Source organism: Sinohyriopsis cumingii, unplaced genomic scaffold (assembly GCF_028554795.1).
Source record: "Sinohyriopsis cumingii isolate HCF-2022 unplaced genomic scaffold, ASM2855479v2 utg002431l, whole genome shotgun sequence".
Classification (NCBI taxonomy): Eukaryota; Metazoa; Mollusca; class Bivalvia; order Unionida; family Unionidae; genus Sinohyriopsis; species Sinohyriopsis cumingii.
In genome coordinates this window covers 271683-289459 of record NW_028316207.1, presented here as the reverse complement: position 1 = coordinate 289459, position 17777 = coordinate 271683, and the positions used below count along the sequence as shown (strand labels likewise).

Below are 17777 nucleotides of genomic sequence, written 5' to 3'. Positions count from 1 at the left end.
GACTAGTATCATACCTGTATATGTCTTATTTGGTAGTCTGAAATCATCTCTGAAGCCAGTGCATAAAGGTAGAATCAAGAATGATTTTTTTTTAACTACTCAAAGAAATTTTGTACAGTGAGATAGATTAACTTTTTAAAACAAAAAAAAATTAAATGGTGTTATATATCCCTCATTTGTCAAAGTCTCTTGCAATTTCAGTATCCCTCCCAATGTATCTCTTGCACTGGAAAACAAAATCCCTCGAAGGGACTGATACCTACTGCTTGAAAAGAATTTCCAGGAATTGATGGCAAGGCAATTTAATTCTTTTTAACCATTCTGTGATATTCTTGAGTGAGAAAATTTTCAAATTAGCCACTGTGGCAGTATTATTGGATGTAAGATCAGCACCAATTTTCATTTTGGACAAACTAGACACCATATGAAGACTTCTGGTGAAAGCCTCAAGACCATGACCTCCATTCACGAGAATTAGTGACAATATTTTTTAGTATATTCATTGTGGCAGTCATATTAGATGTATGTCAGGTACCCTTTCCATTTAGGACCAACTAGATACCAGAAGATGTCTTCTAGTGACAATGCTATGATGATAATGACTTTCCATTAAGAAGGTGGAGCACCAAATATTTTCAAGATGGCTTGCATGATGGCAATATTTGATGTCAGATTAGCTCCATTTCATTCAGTACCAACTAGGTACAAGTCTACTGGTGAAAACCCAACGTAGATATGACTTTCTATTTATGATTACTAGTAAGATTTTTAGGCAGGTTGATGTGGCAGCCATATTGGGCATCAGACTGGCAACATTCTTATTAAAGATCAACTGGACATGATAAGAAGTCATCCAGTAATAAAAAAAAAACATTCTGACATGACTTTCCATTAAAGATGTCTTGCAATAACAAAATATTAAAGCTGGCTGCTGTGGTGGCAATGAAGTCAGATTGGCACCATTGTCATTAGGACCAACTAGGCATTATAATAAGTCTTGAAGTCAAAAACATCATGCTGATATGACCATCCATTCTGGTTAAGTAGTGGTAACATGATTTTCAAGATAGTCATTATCATGGCCATATTGGATGAACTTGATAGCATCATCTCACTAGGGCCAACTAGAATCTATACAAGTTTTCTAATGAAAACCCCATCTTGATATGACTTTCCATTCAGGAGTAGGAGTAATAACATTTTCAAGAGATGGCTGCCATGATGGTTATATTTTAATAATAATAATAATAATAATAATAATAATAATAATAATAATAATAATAAATAATAATTAATAATAATAACAACAACAATGACTTTACTTAAAGAAGCTCATTTGGTCAACTCACCAATCTTCCATGAGACCTTCTGCAATTATATATATATATATATATATATATATATATATATATATATATATATATAAAGCACAATTTTTACTAGATGGATAGATGGAGTATCTTTAGACAAAGATTGCTATTAAAAACCAGATAAGTGATCTACAGCTACAATAAAATGTGCACAAGGTTTTAAGTTGAGTAAATACAAAATTCATACAAATCGTAGGAGTGGACATGTGTGAAACATTATAGGTGAGTACATGATATAACACTGTTTTAAAGAGCAGCAGTACTGAATTAAACAAAAACATACAATGATTGTTTCTGTAGATGTTAACTAAGAACCTTTTCGAAAGCTTGGGACGAGTCAGCTGACTTTATATCGATGGTATGGAATTACATAGTTTAACTCCAGAAAAAGTAAAACTCTTCTTATAAAACTCTGAATTTGGTTTAGGTAAACTTCCACTGTACAAGGTCATCGATTTACATCCAGCAGTCTGCTTGGCTTCGAGACATCCAATCTGATTAGGTCCGCTGTCGAATGATGTGACAACTATTTCGGCATGGAGTGACGAGTGGTCTTCAACAGATGTTGTAAACCACTCCCTCATAGCTGGTCATTTGTCTGCCCTCCTAGCTTCAACCTTCCATGACATCTGTGGATCATACTGAACTGTTTCCACACAGGACAGGAGCATTGTGAAGTCAACCTTGTACGATGGGGTCAGGCCACCGACTCTTCCTGTACCTGTGGAGCTCTGCAGACCATGTCACACATTGTGAACAACTGCCCACTGACAAAGTTCCTTGGTGGACTTCAGGCTCTGCACCTTGTTGATAATGGTGATGTTAAATGGCTGGGCATGCACTGCACACAATAAACAATATTGGGCCACGTGCTCTAGTAAACTATCAGTGTACAGAAAACAGGCCCCCGATGGTTCATTTTATTACCCAGGTCATTATGAATGGGTGGGTACCAAAGTACCTGGGTACCCATTCACAGCTCTAGCCTACACCACACATAGAGACGAGTCTATAGTAAAAAAGGTGCATAACGCTTCCAAAAAGAGTACAAGTACAATTGTTGGTCAACATACACATCTTCTGATGATGAATATATGGTGTCAAGTTTCACAGCAATCCACTAAAAGCAGTGAGACTAGCCATGTGCACAACATTCTGTCATTCACTCCAAGTAAAAAATGCCAAAACTCTAATATAAATCATGGAAGCAGTTATTTCTTTATATCCACATCATTAGATGATCATAACATGTAGTAATAATAATAATGAGGACTTTGTATAGCGCCTAATCTTTAGAAGTTCTAAGCGCTTTACAACATTAGACAACACCTATAAGATAAAAAACATATAATATTATTACAAAAACAAACACCATGAAATTAGAAAAACATTATATATAAAACATGCTGAGAATATTTCAGGTAGGAAACATTATTAGGTCTTTAAATTTGTTCTTGCAGTCGAAATAAGTGAGTTCTGAGAGCCCTCTTGAATATGATCACTGTGTCTTTGTGTCTAAGTTCAGTGGGCAATTCATTCCACGCTGCTGGGCCCTGGTATGCAAAAGAATGCTGTCCATATGACTTTGTTTCCATAGTGAGAATAATGAGTATATGATTGTCAGAAGAGGAGCGTAAGTATCTTGCTGGTGTGTACACATGGGTGAAGTCGGATAGGTATGTTGGACTAGAGTCCGACAGTGAAACGTAGCACAGAGAACAAATTTTATGTTTGATTCTGGATCGAATGGATAGCCAGTGTAGGGTACAGAGCAGCGGGGAGGTGTGCTCTGATCGTGGTACTCAAAGTATGATCCGAGCAGCTGTGTTTTGAACTTTTTGAAGTTTCTGGAGTAGATATTGAGATGAACCAGACAGAACTGAGTTACAATAGCATCATAACAATCCATCAAATTCTGTCCTACACAAACTTTCAGTGAAGACCAATAAGTCATTGAAAAAAACTGCATAAGAAAAAATCGCTTGTCAACATGTGCATCTTTACACGTTTATAATATTTACCATGTTTCATGGCAATCCATTAACACTAGAACAAAGTTACTTGGCAAAACCCATTTTTCAATGTATTGTAAAACAAATGTTACTGTACAAAAGCCACTTTTTTCTCAGTCACAGCTACCCTGATTCATCCAAATCAATAGGCTTCTTCATTACCCCAAGTGCAAATCATCAACAAAGTGTGATCTAGGTATGTGATAAAGATCTAATGTTATTGTGCATGGACCATTTTTCTTCATTCAGTCACACTTATCTTGACCCTTCAATAAGGATGACTGTTAACTTTCACATGAGAAAAGGGTATTTTGCAACCTGAAAAAAGGACAAGTTGTTGTCAAAAAGTCCTGGCACAATGGAAAAACGGCCAAGCATGGGAAAAGAGACAGCCTAGCACAAATAAAGAATAGCACTGTGCAGTACCATCCTAGAATGGCCTGGAGTGGAGAAAAATAACAAACCAGTTACTGCACAGTGGGCATCTACAGGTAAGCTTTCTCACATATGCTGAGCCCGAGACTCAAACTCATGCAAACAGGTGAAACAGCAGTGATCAGTCAAGGATAGCACTGCATAAATGAAATGATCACAGTTCAATCATACTGAAAAGAGTAAAGTTATGGCAATAGGCATTCTACTGATATGAAGATGACAGTTTTGAATATACTGTAAATTAAATGGTTCACAAGTGAGCACGAATGACTAGAGCTGGGTTAGATTCAGAATAATATGAATAGTGTTCTCAATTAAAATCCATATATATCAACATAGGAATGAAGATGTATTTAAAAGTCAGTAACACACACAAGCTTGTCTTCATCCAGTTCAGGCTGAGGCCTATGAGGTTTTTTCCATCTTGTTATAATGTGTTTGTGTTTTTATTTATAACATAGCTTTGACAATTTTAGTCATATTACTACAATGTCTGCAGTGTGGCAGTTTATAGTGATGCCTAGCACTGGGGATCATGCTGCAGACATCCTACATAATCACATTATCCTGACACCAGGACCTTACCCTTCTTGCATATAATGCAACAAGTGATAACAGCATGAGATTTAAAGCATGCTGGAAGTAATGGCTGTGTAGATATGGAACACCAATCAATAAGAGACAAGTATCATGTAATCTGACTGTCCTCTTTATATAGGCTTTACTGTCTATAATTCTTAATGAACAGGTTACTGTATTTGTAATGATGATTATAAAGAAAATTAATCCCGTGGACTTGTTTTATTACGTCAACTCACAAGCTTGCTGGCCTCTAACAAACAATTTGTCCATACAATTACTTTTCAATTTAAATTTAATAACCCAAACTATTTAAACGTCATTATTTTGCGAAATCAGTTTATCAACATATTTATGACAGAAAATATTAACACCTGACTTTTTATGGGTATGAAATTTTGTTATGATCCTGTCAATGCTATTACAGCATCTGCAACTGTAACAAACAAATGGGAAATCTTTACCATATTTCTCCTGTTCAGAAGTATACGAACAATGTCCACCCTCCCAAGTGCACAAGCTGCTGTGAGAAAACTCCATCCCTTTAGCTGAGAGTTTACATCAGCACCAGCCTCCAGTAACTCTATCAAAAGACACTCACTCTCCGTCTCCGGTAAACTTAGAATACGAAACAGCACCTCTTCAGGACTGTCAGGAACATAAACAGAACGGCCATGCCGAGCACTGTTCACATATATAAAGTCCATTGCTCACAGAATTCAACTAAATTTCTGCCTCTGTCTGGCTCAGATCTGTTCCTCAGTCATTCTCAAAATACAGGATGGATTACAATCCAAAAGCTAAAAAAAAAGAATGTTTTGTCAATACAGGCCTTTTTTCTATCAAAAAGCACATAAAAGTTTGAGATCTCTAAAAAGAACCTGCCATCCATATCTGGGTTCTATGTAAGAGATGTTATCTGAGGTACGGTGTTTAACTTGGGGGAAAAAACAACCACATAAAATGAATGCTGATGATGATGATGATGGTGTTAGAAAGTAATAACTACGTTCAACCATCTGCCAACAGTATAGAGATCAAAGCTAACATTACTTTTCTAATTATCTTGCAGACACTGTCAATAGTGGAAGTTTTGTGAATACATCTGCTTAACACTCACCCACACCCACAAAGTGCATCTATCTTATTTGCATAATGCCTGTACCAGGAGAAAATATGCTTTAACTAGAATATGCCAAAAAGGGAAGAAAAGACAAAACCAAAGGAATATAACTCTCCTTCAAAGAAAATGGCATGTAGTAATATACATGCAGTTGCAACATGAAATATACATAGAATACTAATCTCCAGGAGCTTTATACGAGTATAGAATCCCAGCTTGGGCAAGTTGTGAGATGCACATTGAATCAAGCTTTCTACTAATGTTCTAATATTGCCCCAAAGAACTGATTTATTTACTGATGATCACAAAAGGTATCGGGTCTCAAGCTATTATTGTCAATTGGAAAAGGTCGCATTCGCTAATTCAATGAATAATCCAGAACTATACCACTGATAAATATGGAAAAATGCATGTCCAGATCGTGGCTTGAACTCAGGACAAGCAGAAGCAAATTGTGGCATCTCTGAACAAGTGCTGAGATCTCGGAAACGCTTAATCACGCGTATTTGGACGTCATTTTTTTATCTGGGACGCAGAAAGTCACTGAGGTGGGAGTTCTCCGTACGCATATAATATGTGTGCGGCAAAATTCAAAGACTTGCCAGTCCTGCTTCAGACACCTGCTTTGTGGGAAAATGTGTTGATCAATTAGCTGTGCTGGTATTTACAATGACAGAATTCTGTGACTGAAAGACCCCTAGATGTACATACATGTTGTCATTATAAGAGTACATCAAAAAGAACACGATGCAATAGCTGGGTGGCAAGTTCAAAGGCTTTGACTTTGATGATAAAACATACAAACATGTGTTTTAAGATCAAAATCAGTGATCTGGATATATATTAACTGCCTCTTGTACACTATTTCATCATAAAATTAGCTTGAAACTGTAAGTGAACCATTAGGTCTAACGGGAAATAATGGCGGACTTCGCTAAGTCTGGGATGTACCAGTTTATTAGATTGTCTATTTTCGTAAATCATCTGGCAAATATTTTCAGAAAAATATGCAAATCATTGAAAGCAAAGGCAAGGTATTATTTTATTAGAGATTTAACTTTAAAATGCAAATTATGTAGGTCAGAAACGTATGGGACAATGCTATGTTGTGGAATTTGCGAGATGCGCTTTAAGGTCTAAGATGTTTTTGACTTGACATGTATTTGCGAAATACGGGAAAAACACAGCAAATCATATGCTATTTAACCATTGCCTAAAATTAATACAAGGTCATTGACAAATAAATAAACCATAAATCTGCAATCCTGTCAATGGACTGTTGTAATGAAGCTATATTATAGTGAGTGATTACATTACAGAAACCTCTCCATCTAAAAACAGATGCACTCACATCTGTGTTGTTTCTGTAGGAAACAAGGGACTGCAACTTTTGATGGTGGGACTCCTATTTGTATCAAAATGGGAGTCCTGGACTCCTAGTTTAAAATCCTAGCGAGACCTCTGAAGTGTCTTGAAGATTGAACATGAACTTTCAACTTTTTTAAGTGTTGTGAGTGAAATACAGTTATTACTGCTTTGAGTTCTTGATTATGAATAACAAACATTAAATCAGAAATTAAACTGCCTTCTGCCTGATTTCAGTAGGATCAGTGTTATTATGGTGATCGTATAGTCAGAGAAATAAAATCCAAATTTCGAGACTGTGTGTGTGTGTGTGTGTGTGTATATATATATATATATATATATATATATATATATATATATACACACACACACACACAAAAAGAAAAGTAAATTGTAACAATAATACGTGCACCTTTGGCGTGGATTATGTCATTATGCCTTAGTTTTCACGTTTTCTTTAATGCAATTTTCCATTCCATTATTACAAGTCAATTCGCACATGTTTTCAAATCGTGATTATTATAACGCGTGTGACTTGGAAGTTAAGGTAAGATCAATGTAGGCAAATATTTCAATGATATTGTGCTCTCATGACCGAGGTCTTTTTTCCTGAACTACACTATTTTGGAATTTTCCACTTTGAGATGGTCCCGAGCATACTTGCGCATTTGTCAATGTTTCGAAACTTTTCAGGAAAGGTATAAATTAGAATTTTGATAATGTATGCACACGAATCATAATTAAACATACAACTTTTAGGATTTAAAGCACTAGATTACCGAAAATGAGCAAATGGAACAAATATGTTGCAAGTACATCACAAGCTGGTGAATCACCTGCCACGGCCGACATTATAATTTTTCGCATGCGCAGTTTGCTACTTATCCGGGTAGTTTTCGATTCAATATGGCGCCCATTGGAGACAGAACTGACAGGATGGGCTCTGTCGGCGAAGATGAAGATGCAGATTCTAAAAATTTATGGTATTTGCTTGAAAACATACGAATATTTTGCATTCGACTTTATCTTTCATTTCGATCTTCATATAAATCTTAAAGAAAAACAGACCCTTTAGGCTAGAATTCCGTGGAACATATTTCAGCATCGGAATCAATTTTTATTGCAGTCTTTGTCTACGATACTGTATAGTTCTGTCTTTTGTTGATATTCTCTTAGTTCGCATATTACATCATCAGTGCAAGCATGCACAGAACATCATATACTCCTAAATTAACTTGACACTGTATCAGTAATTGTCAATGTCCGCTTCGCAGACTGGTTCGGCATATTACACTCCCCTCCCTTCTACAGGGGCTCGTATCGTTGCTTAAAATTGACCCGTCATACATGTAGTATATAATAACTACAAGGGAGGACACTTCTCTCCTTTGTCGCGCGACCCATTTAAGAATAAACACTATTATTTCAAGCTACATTTCGCGTAGCGTAATAAATTTGGAACCGATGCTCAGGCATTCGACTGTGTATCCCTATCAAAAGTTTGACTTAATATCATACCTTTAAGGAAAACCAAATCATATTCCCACGGTACCGCTCGACATGTACCTGATCGCGCCCGCTTAGTATGCAAAAACAACTCCCTGAATGGAACACTACCTTCTCATCGGTTAAAAGAAAATGACATCCTGTATTTATTTTATAACTTATTTTCAGTTAGCCATTGAGAAGGTAAAAGTGTTTATTTTTAAATGGGTCTTGCGAAAAAGGAGAGAAGTGTCCTCCCTTGTAGTTCTTATCAAGTACATGAATGACAGGTCAATTTTAAGCAATGATACGAGCCCCTGTGCTCTTTTACACCACCACTAAAGCATAGTCCAACATATTACTAATATTATCCTAACGTATTCCAAAGTGTATCGATGGAGAAATTCGGTGCGAGTCACAACCAGCACATTTTCAGCATATCAGAAAGTTTGAAGATTTTGCAAACATATCCTTGAAAAAATAAAATACAGTTGATTAATCTTCTAATCCTACAGTAGACCAACAAGTAGGTCTCCTCTTTTTTTTTCTTCTGACATTACTGGTAGCTTAGACCTACCGGCCCAGGCCATATTTCATACTGAAGCTTTCACCTTCCAATCAGTTCTTACTATTGGATACGCAAGTAAATAATAAATTTATTTTGACTGACCTTTTTATGCGGATTGTAAGTAAAATCCCTCTTCTTTTAAACTATGGCATTTAATCCTTCAGTCTGAATGTTTTTACTGCCTGTCAGAACAAAATATTCGTGTCTCCATCATTTACTAACCTTTTAAATTGCTGATGCATGCATGGAAGGCAACATCACCCTTGGGCAAGAGTAACAGCACAACTTGAACTGCAGTTCTGTTGCAAGCTTAAGTCAGTTCCTAGTGATAAAGTCCATACTTGAAAGTTTCTAAGCGTTACTCTTGCCTTGGGGTGGTCTGCTTTCCATGCTTGTGTCGCAATTTAAAAAAGGTTAGTAAATGATGGATACACTATGAGTGGAAAGAACAGGGATTTTACTTACCATCCACATATAAAGGTCAGTTGAAATAAATTTGTTAATTAATAGCAAGCATCCAATAGTCAGACCTGATTGGAGGGTGAAACCATCATTATGAAATATGATCTTGCCGAATTGCTCTCTCTAACAGTAATGTGAAGAAAAAATGGAGAGATATTCTTGTTGGTCTAGTCCCACAGTATAAGACACCTCCCCTGATATTTGTGTGTTTTAGGATGCCGTTTACTGGCCAAATAACTGATTTGTATAGTGCGTTCAAGGTTGACTAACATCAAAAAGAGAAGTCAAAGTTTCAGAAATATTTCATACACTTAGCAGAGCTCAAAGTTATTTTTTTTTAGCCACAGGTCCGGGCTGGTGACTTAAAAAATATCACAAGCCCCCACTCAAACTCCACAAGCCTTACTCCAATTTCCATATGCCCAAACTTAAAATAAAATCATATTAAATTGACTTGTGTGATTATTTGGATCTCAAAAAATTTCAGCGTTTTTCTCCAAGGTCTGAGGTCAGCCATTGTCTGATTGCTCCTTCTTAATAAGTAGATCAACAGTGTTTATGTTCATTAGCATCAGAAGTGTGTCTTGATTTATACAGTTTTAGTTTCTGTTCAAACTTTCAACGTTCATATATGCTGCTTAATTTGTTTAACCAGTAATTCAATTCACTGGAGTAAGCATACGAATGATACAGTTGAATTATTATTCATTCAACTTTAACTTCAAACACCTGCAGACCTGCCAACTCTTACGATTTTGCTGTAAGTCTTATGAAAATTACCCTTAAAATACGGACTTGTGGCATAAACGCAAAAGCTACAGGAAAATGATCATTGCCAAAAATGCAGAAAATTCGTTCATCTGTGTTTGATTTGGATCTGGGTTTCATATTAGATTAGAAGTAGTGAAATTGGTCGTGAACCAAACTAACTTTACAGCAGCACATCAGACGCTTTAATCTGCACCTATTTGATCATGCGAAGCATCTGAATGATCAAACTGTTGATCATATATTTTTTTTAAACGACGTCCATTAAGCGATGCATGTTTAAGACGAAAGAGAAAATAAGCTTGTGAAATGGAAAAAGAAATTCCAGGAATTCCGTCAGGTTGAGAGATAGCAACAAGCCATTGAGCTGCATAGGGCTTGGAACTAAAATTTGTGCACTTTACTAGTGGTAAATAAAATCTACATACACTTTACAAACTTTTCACTTGAACATAATGTTATTGATGCTGCTCATTCCGAATACTAAACTTTTAATTACGTTTTCCAGCTTTACAATAGCAGTTTATGATATTTTGTTACACCTTACTGAAAACTGGTCAAACTTACAGAAAAAATCAACTGCCTTACTGAGATGGACTTGTCAGGGTTATCAGGTCTGCACCTGGAATAACGCAATAGCAATTAAACAAGTCCAAAAAAAATACTGCAAGCATTTTTGCCAATCTCCATCAAGGTTGGCTAGTGTTAATAATGAGAGACAAGAGCCAACATGACCCCCCCCCCACATTTGACCTCTTTATTACTTATAATACCTCAAACAAAATATACTGCATTCTGCATTCTACCTATACTCTCCAGATTACAACAATAAAGTAACCAATTAACAGCTTGTCATGTATACAAACTGGCCTTAAATCCCATTATGCAGCCACACATCATTGCACAAGTTGCCAAATCAGACATGATATTTCTCCATTTTAAAGCGAAATTCCACTTTTCTCCTGACTTAAATCATTTTTCTTGATATAGTCCATTTTTTATATCATCTCTGATCCGGTTTTTAAAAAACGGTCTGTCCACTCACATTCTGCAACAACCTTGTAAATTATTCGTTCCATATATTAGCTAGCACACGACTCTCATAAAGAGTATTCTATTTGGTCGAAGGTTTAAATTCATCCATTGAATCTTTGTGTAATGGAAACTGTTGGCAATGGAAAGAAGAAGCATGCTTGCAAAACATGGCACCCAGAGTTGTTGAGAGAGACCATAACACGAAAAGTTTAGATAAAGGTTTAAAAATTGTATGGAAATGGGAATGGCTGGAGCGAAATGTTGGCAGAAATTTAGTTGGTTAGTTCATAAGAAAACAACGCTAGAGGATTGGCATTTTGTGACCTCTGCAATAAAGATCTGAATTATGGTAATCGTGGTTGGAAGAGTTTGAAACAGCACCTACAAAAGAAGCTGCATATGGAAAAATTGAAGCTCAGAAGACATCTGGAAAAAGTGCATTTAATTACTATAAGAATAAAGATTTCTTGCATGAGAAAACAGAAGTAGCCCTGTCAGAATATGTGCATTGCATGTCGCCAACACAAGCACCAGCTTGAAAGGAAAAAGACTCTCATTGAGAAGGAAAAGAAACCATTGCACATTGAGCCAAAAAAGTCAGTGGTGACAAAAAAGAAGGCTAAAGAAATCTTTGCCAAAACCGCAAAAAGATCTTAGCTAGCATATCAGCAGGTTGTGTCCATTGGAGAAAAAGACAAGTGAATGTATGGGATTATTTGTATATAGTTTATGTATCTGGGTGTTTATTTTACAGATTTGTTATGAAAAGAGAGAAGTATAATATATTTGCTGCAAAAATTGAGAAATTTTTGTGAATTAATTACAACGTGAACACTGACATGCACATGAAATAACTATAGCATCATTAGTATTGGAGAACAAATTCATGTGACTATAAATATTGTGAAATTATTGAAATCAAATTGAACATTTTTGGTAAGTTTGTTTGTTTTTCAAATGATTATTTTGGTTTATTTTATGATCATAAGTTGCACCTGGAGTAGTTTTTAAAGTGTAAAATGCATTTTTGGACCCCCCTCGATACCCCCCTGGGGGAGGACCTCCAAACACCCCTTTGAATTTTTTCAACTTTTTTTTATGGAAGACCAATATCATGTCTGAAAAATTGATGGGACAGTTCCAGTACCCAATAGACTGATTGTCGTTTGTTTCTGGTACATGTACCTACATACCTAGAATCACGTGTACATGTATTTTAACTTAATTAAAGCAATGTGAGCACTAGTTAATAGTAACCCAGGCAATGTGTTCCCCATTCATAGGTCACATGCTTTCCTATCTACACAAAGTTTAGGGCTTTTAGTAGAAGTACAAGTAGAGAGCTTGAGAGGGGTAAGGGCATACATGGAGATAAATATAAATAATTTACTAGTCTTCATGTATCTTCAAAAAAAAATTCTGCATTTTATCAACATGATAGAAGTTTTCTCAGGCAAATTAGGGGGTTTTCTTAAATTTTTTATGTGACATTCCCAATGGGCACCTTACTTAAAAGTACAGGAGGGGTCTGATCTCAAATTTGAAGCACCTTGGGAATCATACTATTGTTTTTTTAAACACTGCTTAACAGCCCATATTGATGCTTTTCTACAAACTAAAGTAATATTGCTTTAGTTGGATTTTACTTGCTGATGTCTTTTTTTCTAATAAATTCAAATTCTGACAGAAGCAAAAAATGTATTTTCAAGTTCCGTTGACCTACAATTCAGTTAGCTGGAATGCAGTGGAAGTTGAGATTCCAGAATCAGTTAAAAGGATGATAAGTGTCTTGAACAAAATTTACCTATCTGAACACACTATTCAATATTAAAATATTATTCATTTCATTTAAGAAACATACTTTAACTTAATCTGATTTGTCATTTCCGGGTTCCATTCAATCACATGATCAAACAGTTTGAGAAATAACATAGTAAGAAGGCCATTGTACAAATTCTGTAATTATGGTTCATTATATTGGCTTATTACTGAGGTGAAATATAATTGTATCTTGAACAAAATTATGCTGTCTGAACACTTTATTAAATATTAGTATATTTGTATTCATTTCATTAAAGAAACATACTTCAGCTTTAATCCGATTTTGTCATTCCCAGGTTCCATTAAATCACGTGATCAAACAGTGAAAAATAACCTAGTAAGAGGTACATTTTGCGAATTCTTTAGTTATGGTTCATATATTGGCTTATGAAAGAGATGAAATATAACTGTTGATTTCCAGCAGATATGGTTTGATACAAAGTCTCATAATATGCTTGCCCCTGGGTAGAATGACTACCCTATTTGCTTATCTTGTTGTTTCAGCCAATTCCATATTTGTAATGGGGATTAATTATATCCAAGTGTGGTGTCATGATAATGTGATTGGGTGGAACATCATGCTACATGTCTGCAGAATGATGCCCCAGTACCAGACATCACTATAAACTGCCACACTGCAGACATCGTAGCGATATGACTGAAAAAGTGTTAAGCTATATTAAAAGATCCAAATCAAACACACGCATGCTCTATCCAAATGTCATTGTTATGTCCTAGGGGCATAACTCATGTAACAAGACAAAATAAAACCCAACAAGCATTCAATTTTCCAAAATATAAATGTATTTCCCTAAAATGTAAAATCAAACTGAAAGAATTAAAAATAATTTACAGTATTAATTCGTAGAATTTTCCTATCAATTTCATAGTAATCCAGAAATAATCCAGTGGTATTCTGAATGAAGATTCTGATGTGTTGATGTGCTAGCACCACTGAAGAAAAACAAGGTTCTAATGTCCAAAAGTTTTACTTCAGGATAAATCCACTGAAAGTGAATGTCACAAAAGTCCTTGAATGTTTCGCGCAATCCAACAAAATTATTAAATATGCAAGACCTTTCATTTTTTACACAATAATCCAGCAAGGTAGTGACTATTTACAATTAAAGAAAATCTGCTCTGCAATTTCAACAAACAAGTTAGAAATAAATCAGATTTCCTCTCATGACTCTTACGGAATCAATTATAACTGAAGAATGAGAACGTAGTGCTTCAATTTTTTTTATATATAGTCACCTAATGTGCATCAAAATAAACTGAATGACAAAGAAAGATTTTGTTGTAAAATATCTTAACAGTCATGGTCTGGCTTTTTTTGGTATGGTAATTATTGAACCAACCAAAAACTAGAGTTTGCATGACGTGTCCACATTACAAATGTACTCCCTAGATCATGCTATGTTGATATGAACTTGGCAGTAACCTTGATTTATTAATGTTGAAAGGAGATGCATGTACTCTTACTATAGTACATGCCAGAAACTGAATTAAAGAATTAGAAAATAATTGTCATTTGTGCTTTTCAATAAATGAATGAGATGCGCAACTGAGTTTTCATTTTCTTCACATAGCATTGTTGTCAGAGCTAGCCATAATGATTTCTATATCCTGTCATAGTACAGTAATAAATTTGTACAGCATTATCACCACTCCATTAAAAACTCAAATTTCCTGATAACAGTAAAATCACTGTATTGGGCCCCTAAGAGGGTCCTGCATATTGCATATTATTTCAACATTTGCAGTGAATATTACTCACTTCTTACAGCATAACAATTATAAATGTTCAGATCCTTTAATATACTGCATTAATTTGATACTTTTTTTCCTCTTTCATCATTAATTTGTGTGAAATTGTGTAATGTACTTAATAAAGATAAAGTTATTTATAGATAAAGTTAGTCAGATAGTTAATTGAAACTCTTCTTTTTTTCATTTTGATTTCTCTAGACCAGATGCTATTGAATTTATTGTACTGGCCATGCATATTTAATTTCATTTACACTTGTTGGAGAAACTCTTTCAAGTCTTTATTTTTTTTATCATTTTGATATGCAAGCTGTATTATCAAGATCTATAATGAGTTTAATTATTAGCAGCATCTGTGCATATGAATGAAGTTATATTGCATAAGCTTGAGTTTGTGAACACTTTATAGAGTGGCTTCTAGAAGAGTTCCATTGTAGTTAATGTTGACATAATAATAACGAGGTGCATGGTTCTCCAGGATGCCAATATCTGTGTAAAAGTTTGCATACATTAATTTTGTGCACATGAAATACTATAAGCCAAGTCCTCGGTAATTTGACCATTAACTGTGTGTACCTGCCTCAGCATCACTGCCAGTGTGCAGATTGATGCTGGTTTTATTTTTGCATTGACAATCCAGTGATCTGCCAGCAGTGATCAAGTCTATTGGTAGTGTGTGTTACATATGATAAAGTCTGTTGGTAGTGTGTGTTACATATGATAAAGTCTATTGGTAGTGTGTGTTACATATGATAAAGTCTGTTGGTAGTGTGTGTACATATAAAGTCTATTGGTAGTGTGTGTTACATGTATTTTAGCCAGATCCATTACCAGGTCAAAAAATTGCATATAAATAAACAAACAGGTGAAATGAGAGGGAGGGAGGAAGTATGGCATACAATTCCTTGAGCATTCCTGTTTATATAGTAGTATCAGCTCTAGAAGTAGTTGTGGATGTGATTAATTTTTGTCATATTATGGAACATAGGAGGAAACGTTTCTGAATGAAAATTGTATCTTATCTACACGTTGCTGTTATATTGTGTATTCTTGGATCAAGTTTGTTCAGTAAATCTTACATGAAGTAGGTACAGCCCAGTAAATTACTCTTTTCTCTCTATTCATGTTAAGAATAAGAGTAATATTTATCTTCCAGGATATTGTTTGTTTAAATTCAAGGATTGTGGGTTTTGACATCATATGATGTTATATCATAGAAATATAAATAATACTATGTAAATACATATACTTCTGTTTTATTATATGCTAAACAGTGAATTACCAGAGTTACTGAGAAATAATATTGATATTTCATTAGAGTGAAAAAATGTCATAGTTTTTCACTGGCCATCAGTAGACATCGATAACATTATAACCTTGAAATTTTAAGCTTTTCTTAGATGCTTACATAGTTGGGAGGTTAATATCGCTGCCTACCATTAAAGACAACTCATATGATTTTGATTTTGAAGGATATAGTACATGTTATTAGTGACGTGAATTTGTTGATTGGCTGAGCTTGTGTACTCTCTGTCGGCCATATTTCAGATCAGATTTTGATCAGGCTTTTTATGTTTGCTTGTTACATAAAGATTATGATTGATGGCATTATCTAACTTCTGACTGGTTTAATTTGTAGACACTGGGAGGCAATATTTCTGAACAGATTAACAGAAGAAGAAAAAAGTTAAAAATAAAATAAAAAAATTAAATTAAAAAATAAATAAATATAATAAATACTTTATTTCTTGAGGGTAACTCAGAATGATATACTATTCTTAACTGAGGCCCTCAAAATGAACAAAGCTATTGTAAATAGTTTAGGAAAAAATGTATTTTAATATCTACAATGAAAACTGCCTTTCAGGATAGTAGTCACATGTTTTTGTTTTGAACACATTCAGATTTGTTTCTGATCTAATTGCTTTGGGGAGCTTATTCTGTAGAATAGCAGCAGAGTAAGCAGAGGAATTTTTTTTAAGGTATTTGTTTTTGAAAATGTTGTATTGCAATGATCATTTGTACTTGATATCCGTTTAGGTACTTGTTAATATTTTTCTGACTTAAAATGAAATAAACTATTCAGGTATTGTGGACAAAGTTCATTCTAGACTTTGAACTTTAATATGGAGTTCAGTAGACTAATCTGCATTCAGGTTTCAGCCATTTCAGTTTGAGAGTATATTTATGGATGCTGTATAAAAAGGTCAATTGGGTACATGTATGTAAGTTTGAATAATGTTAACACCAAGTTCACCCCATGGCCCCAATTTCCATTAGTGGCCCAAAAGTTATGTTTTGAAATATCATGATAGAATGTAAATCTTATCTGCTAGAATTTTTCACCTCCTTCCAATCATATCTGTAACACCTGTTACAAGACTGGAACTGTAATTTTTCCTTTTCCAAATTGGAACTCATTTTGATTGGCCTAGTGGTTAGAGCTTCTGCCTCTGAAACAGGAGGTCGCAGGTTCGAACCCCAGCCAAGTCATGACAGAGAATTATAAAAATGGTACATACAGCTGCCTTGCTAGGCATTCAGCATTAAGAGATTAGTGTTAGGATTGGTCAGCCTGGTGTCAGGATAATGTGACTGGGTGGGACATCATGCTACATATGTCTGCAGCATGATACCCCACTGGTAGACATCACTATAATTTGCCTCACTACAGATGTCATTATAGCGATATGAATGAAAAATTGTTCGAGCTGCATTAAAAATCCAATTCACACATACACACTGATCAGAACAACACTTATGGCATTGGTTTTAAGTGCATTTAAGCATAAAAAATATTCGGATTTACCAACATGTGTAAGCCAGTAGTGAAAAACATAAGTATTTACCCCTGTGGCTTTGCCACTCAAGTGAATATACTGAGTGTCACCCACTAGATTAAATATATTCATTATAGACTCATTTCAAGCAAATATCCTCTTTGTTATTATTGCATTATGCAGATTATGGTATGTGCACAATTA

The 17777-nt window shown here is 35.0% G+C and overlaps 2 protein-coding genes across 3 annotated transcripts in view; one reads left to right on the top strand and one right to left on the bottom strand.

Annotated features, from left to right (window-relative positions):
• The window catches only part of LOC149770743 (uncharacterized), a 33041-nt gene extending 25292 nt beyond the window's left edge, over nt 1-7749 (bottom strand). Inside the window, exons 1-2 of one of the 2 annotated variants that reach the window (XM_089949174.1) lie at nt 7664-7749; nt 4861-5196 (exon numbers count right to left, since the gene is read on the bottom strand). In XM_089949174.1, coding sequence (XP_089805300.1) covers nt 4861-5103 — 243 coding nt within the window. In that variant the 5' untranslated portion in view covers nt 5104-5196; nt 7664-7749. The remainder of the gene's footprint in view (nt 1-4860; nt 5197-7663) is intronic. The other variant, XM_089949175.1, reaches the window with a different exon arrangement.
• A 32-nt stretch (nt 7750-7781) lies between these two features.
• The window catches only part of LOC149770742 (cytoplasmic dynein 1 light intermediate chain 2-like), an 84686-nt gene continuing 74690 nt past the window's right edge, over nt 7782-17777 (top strand). The window contains exon 1 of the mRNA XM_089949170.1: nt 7782-7867. Coding sequence (XP_089805296.1) covers nt 7791-7867 — 77 coding nt within the window. The 5' untranslated portion in view covers nt 7782-7790. The remainder of the gene's footprint in view (nt 7868-17777) is intronic.